This window comes from Penaeus japonicus, unplaced genomic scaffold, assembly GCF_977035675.1.
Source record: "Penaeus japonicus unplaced genomic scaffold, GWHDUDI00000001_assembly GWHDUDI00000006, whole genome shotgun sequence".
Lineage (NCBI taxonomy): Eukaryota > Metazoa > Arthropoda > Malacostraca > Decapoda > Penaeidae > Penaeus > Penaeus japonicus.
Window position 1 is genome coordinate 42,391,086 of NW_028234408.1, and position 6,815 is coordinate 42,397,900.

General features: G+C 44.9%; 1 protein-coding gene across 1 annotated transcript in view; it reads right to left on the reverse strand.

Moving 5' to 3' along the window:
• The window catches only part of LOC147471732 (pleckstrin homology domain-containing family A member 7-like), a 33,502-nt gene extending 26,951 nt beyond the window's left edge, over positions 1-6,551 (reverse strand). Inside the window, exons 1-2 of the mRNA XM_086537514.1 lie at positions 6,043-6,551; positions 3,084-3,414 (exon numbers count right to left, since the gene is read on the reverse strand). Coding sequence (XP_086393640.1) covers positions 3,084-3,205 — 122 coding nt within the window. The 5' untranslated portion in view covers positions 3,206-3,414; positions 6,043-6,551. The remainder of the gene's footprint in view (positions 1-3,083; positions 3,415-6,042) is intronic.
• Between the last annotated feature and the right edge of the window lie 264 nt (positions 6,552-6,815).

Here is a 6,815-nt window from a genome sequence, read left to right on the forward strand (position 1 = left end):
ACAGGTTTGTGGTGGAATGGGTCTATCTTCCTCTAAAATATATATATACACTAACACACGCGACCATAAAGTATACATACATAAAGACATGATAGACATCCATCCATACACACACACACACACACACACACACACACACACACACACACACACACACACACACACATTCCCCCACTACCTATGCAGAGCACCTACATGGCCTCGCAAACCCATCCCCCCACCCCCATCACCCCCTTATGGACCTCGACCCCATACCCGTACTACTCATACATCACACTCATGAATCTCTCTGACGTCACAGCGGATACAGCAAACATCACTGCCCCCACTTCCCCACCTTACCCCTCCCCCCCATCCCTCCCCCTCACCCAACCAAGAAAAAAAAATCTAATTATCGTCGTTTTCATTTCCGAGAGATGATTAGCCCGTGATTAAGACTAAGGGGCAATTAATCCCCCGTAATCTCCACAGACCTTAAGTAATCGCGGCATCTTTCGCTCCCAAATAGGCTTAACAGCAGAGCACCAGAGACGGGGACGAATAATATTTCTTGGGGGTAATTGTCTTGGCCTTTCTACGACGCCCTTTTGTGGGTTTTATTTCGAAATAAACGTGTTCTTTTGCAGTGTAAAAACTATAAACTTTATAATGTTATCAACCTTGCTAGCCGTTTTAGTTAAGAGTTGGTGGACTGAAGCCTGTGAGAGAGTGAGATTAAGTCTATGAATATTCTAAATGCTTATGATATAAATACCTTTCAGTATAATAGGCATTCAGCTCCTTATATCACTGTAGCATATAAACAGTACACACAATCCAAAGTCACCCACAATAAAAGAAATATCAAAACAAAAACATTCATTTTCACGACCTGCCAAACACGCAATGCGAAATACACGCGTTTTCGACATGACATTCGAGACAGCAACGTCCACAGAACATTTCAGGATAACATGCCCCACAGACATGCGTCAGTCAACCCCCACCCCACCCCCACCCCCCTTCAGTCAACCTGGGAACCAGCAACACCGAAAAGCAAAACAGGGCCATGACCTCTTCCCGCATGGCATCAGGTGCATCTCGTCCCACAGTTCGAATTTAACGGTCAGTTAAAAGTCCTACTTACAAGTAGCGTTTTTTTTAACCTTTTTTTTCTCTTCTTGTCTATAAGGGAGATAATTGGTTCTGTTCCTATCTCGGCCGCCCGCCAGGCCGCCCGCACACGCTTGACGGTCGCTCGGGCGTGGGAGACAGGCGACGCCCATCCCGCTGGCGACGCTGTGCCATACCTGGGCGCCCGAGGACGGATGTAAGCGGGTTCGCATACCTGAGATACACACGCGCGACCGGCTACTCCTAGCACCTACGATGACCCAACATTTTCTATGGGATGCACCAACACGGGGCGAGAACTAACGTGATAATTGCAACGATACGTGTAAATACTTATTCGTAAAGAGGGGGAGGGAGGTATCTTCACGATCGACCGAATCAAAAGGCTATCAAACATCACCTTCCCACACGAAGCACCATCACAGTCTCCCAACAATAGACGTTCTTCAAAGCACACCCAGAGCTACAAACGCCCGAAGACAAAAGCTTGTCCAACAACGCCCATTTGGAGTCTTGAATTCGACAAAAGTTCCTTCCGCGCTCCACCCGTGTCCATAAAAAGGCTTTTATTTTCACTTCTGTGTTATAGATACAAAGCTCCCTTTTAAAGGCGGGAAGACAAATAACACTCCCGGTCGAATTCCAGTCATTTGTACTCTTTCGACCAATGCTGCAATACTTGTGATATTCTCGTAAGCCGATACGTGTCATTTTATCTACTACGTATCTTATCATCTTATCTATAATAAAATATATAAACTAATGTTTTCTATCAGCTTGGTGCAATGCGCCATGCCGAGTTACAAGTTAGAAAGAGACAAGTCAAGATGAAGTATAAATGTATAACAAAAAAATAAAAAAACAACCTGACAAGAATTACTATCTAGATTTCTTCAAGCGCCACACCAATAAAAAAAAAAGTTTTAAAACTCAAACCACTCTCCGAAGACGCATCACGTGAGCAGTTACCAAGAGCCGAGAGGTTAATGCATGCTTTAAAAACGTGTTGCATTTGCCGCAGTCACACAGGGCAAGAGTATCACGTTTACAGCTTCCAACTTTGGCTGAGTCCATTCATAAACATTCCCTGTGGACGTTTAATTAAGTAAAATATCCGGCTCTATTCAGTGGGAAGGAGGGAGGGAGGGGGAGGGGTGGAGAGGGAGAGGGAGAGGGAGAGGGAGAGGGAGAGGGAGAGGGAGAGGGAGAGAGAGAGGGAGAGGGAGAGGAAAGGAGAGGGAGAGGGAGAGAGGAGAGGAAAGGAGAGGGAGAGAGGAGAGGAGAGGAGAGGAGAGGGAGAGAAGAGAGGGAGAGAGGAGAGAGAGAGAGAGAGAGAGAGAGAGAGAGAGAGAGAGAGAGAGAAATACAAACAGAGACAAACAGAAAATTACACATACCCGCATTCAAAACAAGACCCCCTCCCCCTCACCCCTCGGCTCCTTCGCGCCCTCCCTCGGCCCAAAGCTCCTGCGAAACGAAAGTGTTGACAAAATCTCCCTCCGACCCACTCATCCGGCGGAGAGCTCGAGAACACACGCTTCCCCGGGAAAGAAGCTTCGTTTACCGCACCGCCGCTCTCTTTCACTGCGTGGTTAAGCGTGACGTGTGGCTGGCTTGGAGTGGTCGCAAAAGAAACCGCCTTTTGCTTGTGTTCAACGCAGTCTTCCGTGCGTGTGCGTTGGGGCGTGTGCGGCTGTGCGCGTGTATACACTGTATTGGTTCTGCGGATGCTTGCACGTGTTTGGGGGAGAAAATGCCTGTATTTGTGATGGTCATCCGGATCGTTAAATTTGCCGCCGAATTCGAACACTCCATCACGTACTGAGACAGCACGTGCGTTGACCACGCATTGGCACCTTCACTGACGAAAATCCACTTGAATTAAATCACAATAAAAAATAAAAACAAACATAAAAAGTACTCCTCTTCGCCATACTGCTCCAGAGGAACTAAGCAACCACGATACTCACAGAAACTCGTACTCTTGCGTGGGCGTGGGCGGCGTGGGCATCCGCGGGCGTTCCTTGATGGGCGTGGCCGGCTTGAGAGCAGCCAGGACGGCCCTCACTTCGTCAATCTCCTCGTAGATCATCGTGACAATCCCGCCGGCGTCCGTGTCAACACTGTATCATCTGCAGCCGCCGCTCGACCCCGCCGGGAGTTGCCGACACGCGAGCTCCTCCCGAGCTGTCATGGCGCGAGCGTATCGGTTCCTTCGGCCGAGATCGCATATCACAGCTCTATCACAGTTGAGTTTATTAGAACGTTCGTTCCTAAAGCGTCACTTTACGCGTTTACATTCTGCAAGAGAGCGACATCGGATTTGAACGCGGGCGGTTTCACTCCTAGAACGCCGCCGACGGTGTTCCGTGACCTCGACCTTTTTGGCCTTCGCGGTGACCTCTCCCGTCCCCCCAACCCCCACCCTGCCGTCATTCCGACACACTGAGAACCTCTGCGACCTGTCTGCCCCGCGCCACCACAAGGACATTTCAAAAGCACGGCTGCATTTCCACTTGATCTGATTTGAAATGGTATGCTCATTCCCTTTGGTATTTTCAGGGTATGTGTGCTTCCTTTGTCTAACTGGGTTGGGATTCGTGGCTTTGGGGCTAGGTCTGTCTGTGTGTCTGTCCGTCTGTCTGTCTGTCTGTCTGTCTGTCTGTCTGTCTGTCTGTCTATCTGTCTGTCTGTCTGCCTCTTCCCAGTAACACAGGCGCGAATTCTTTCTTTACGCATTTGCATCGGCTTATCGTACGATTGATTGAATCTTATCCGTATTCCACACCAAAACCCTAGTTAATATCTTCACCTTACCATTCACTTCCTTCACACACACACACACGGCTATGCTATAAACCGAAGTAGTGATAGATTACTGGCTTGATCTTAGTACATGGCAATGATCTAAATTCTTTCTTGTACGAGTCTCGGACGCATTAATGCCGGCATCTCCACATACATACACACATTAATGTACACACAGAGGAATCCCAACATTCACACGCACACACAAATGTACATACAGAGGAATCTCCGCATCCACACGCACACACAAATGTACAAACACCAAAATAACCACACACATGCGCGCACACACACTAGAATCTCCACACACACGCACACACCAGAATCTCCACACACACGCACATACACACAGCCGTACACACCGAGGAATCTCCAGATACACACGCGCACACAGGCACCCGGCAGAACAACGGGATCGAACGCACAGCTATGCATCTCAAGCTAGTCTGAGGCTCAGGTCATCATCAGTAAATAGGTAGATTTTTTTCATGATCCCGTGCATGGAATTCGATCTTAGAACTGTATAAAAAACCCGAACGGAAATTTTGGAAAGATATCCCGCGGCCGAAAAGACGGTACAGTATTTGTCTTTGTCCTTACTTGGTAATTTCTAACAAACAGGTATTTCGAAAATGCTCAACTGTCAGGGAGACAAACACGGTCTAAACCAATAATCAACTAGTATCCCGCATGTCTTCTACCCTTCCCCCCCTCCCCCACCCCACCTCCCCCTATACCACACCTTCTACCCCTTTACTCGCCCCCCCCCACCCCCACTCCCCCTCTCCCTACCTGACCACTAATCCCAACCACTCACCTGACGCTCACCTGGGAAAAACAACGACACAACAAACAGGTGTTCTGTTCTGTTCGCGATTTTTAGAACGATATTCGAAATCATACCTAAAACATGTCCCTTACTTCTTTGATCTTTCCGTTATGGAATTAATCTTACACGTTGGATGTCTAGGATTGAAATTTGATTATAGGTAGAATTTAATTAATTCTATAATGAGATAGGCGAGGATCTCCAATGCATTCACGACTACAATGACTCAGGTAGGTGTTACATCTTGCTTATATGTGAAACCGTAAATACAAAGCCTTGTACCATGCCTTATATATAATAAACTTCACAATAAAATCTACCGACTCCCTCTCCTATGGAACAAAAAACATCCACTATTAAAATTATCAGCGTTTGAAATAAATTAGATGTATATATATATGCGAGCGTCATTTCTCGACACAGCTTCTAATATATAAAAAAAACAGCACACATCCTTTGTCCTTGATATTTTTCATAAATAACAATGAATATGCATTATCAAAACGCCACACCTGCTATTTATAACAAGTATCTATCACAAAAAGAATCTTATTGTCGGTATTTTTTATGAACCGGTATTTTTTTTCTACAATCTCATTCTTAACACGAGATAAGATATGTCTCTTTGCTACTATGTGCTAAACTGATGGTCACTTGTTCAATACTTTCCGGTGTGATAAACATTCGAAAAAGAAATATACTTCTTTCATAAACTTCGTAGTACAAATAGTCAAACACAAATTAAAAAAAAAAGTCGATAAAAAAAAACATATTGCGTACGTCGTTCATATAGGCCTATCACAACCACATTTTCTATAAACACCACCACACAACATTAAAAAAAAATACTATCTTGTTCATTTTGGAAACACAAACGAAACCTTTGTGAATTGAAACCACTCGGTGCGTTTAGTCCAACAGCTGTTTCTCACTCACGACTAAAGTGGTTATTACCGAAAGCCCTTCACAAGTATACTATTTCCTTTGGAATTCATCCCGGGACAGTCACTTCATCCTCCGTCGGTCATTACACTACGTATCCAGTCACTTTTCCATGAGGTTTGATCAAAACAGCAACTTAGCACTTCACATATAGACCAAGTATATCACATAGAGCATATATCTTATACATATAAACATATAGTTTCTCCGGGTAGCTTATATACCTTCGTAATCACATCACAACCTCCCAAAACAAGTCACCATCAAGCCAAAATCTCAAATAAAAAAATATAAAAAAAACACACACAACAACACCATCACAACGCACGTAAACAAAATAAACCACATACTGTATAAAAAATAGATCTAGTTTCTATATAAATAAATAAAAATAAAGTTTCCCGGGGCAGCTTCTCTACCCCCGTCGTCACAGCACAACCTCCAAAATACCACTGTTTTTCCAAGCCTCAACCTCTCGCGCTGACCTGACCCGCACACCGCTGCCAACTTCTCAAATTCGCTAAGGATTTTTCTTTTCTTTTTTTTTGATTCGTTGACTCTTCGTTTTTTTTTCGAGTGGGATATTCATTTCTTGGTTGGGTAATATCTCGACTGTTTATTTTGTTTGTGTTTTTTTTTTGTTGAAGTATGATTGCGTGGGTGTGTATATGAAGCGAGTTTGATTTATTTTTGTGTGGACTGACAATCTTTCAGTTCACACAGCGTTTGTAACCCTGACCCCTACGCAGGACAAGGGACAAACTACCCTGACCTTGCGAGGTGCCAGTTAGTATAATACCGTCATAATTCCCTTATAACTACAGGATTGGGCAACAAGTGTTTTCTTCTGACTTCGGAACCGATAATTCCATTAAACACGAGAAAATATATAAGATGGACTAAATGAAAACCAAGAAATTACAAAAGGGAAAAGAAATGAATGTCTTGACTCTGCGGCGAAGACAGCGGGAGGGACACAAGTAGGGGGGAGGGGGGGAGGCGAAAAGGAGATGTTAGGGAGAGGGAGGGGGGAAGGGGAGGGGGAGAAAATGCTTAGTCTTGGGAATTGAAAACGAGATACTTCACGGGAACTAATTATATAGGAAACTACTAAAATAACGTT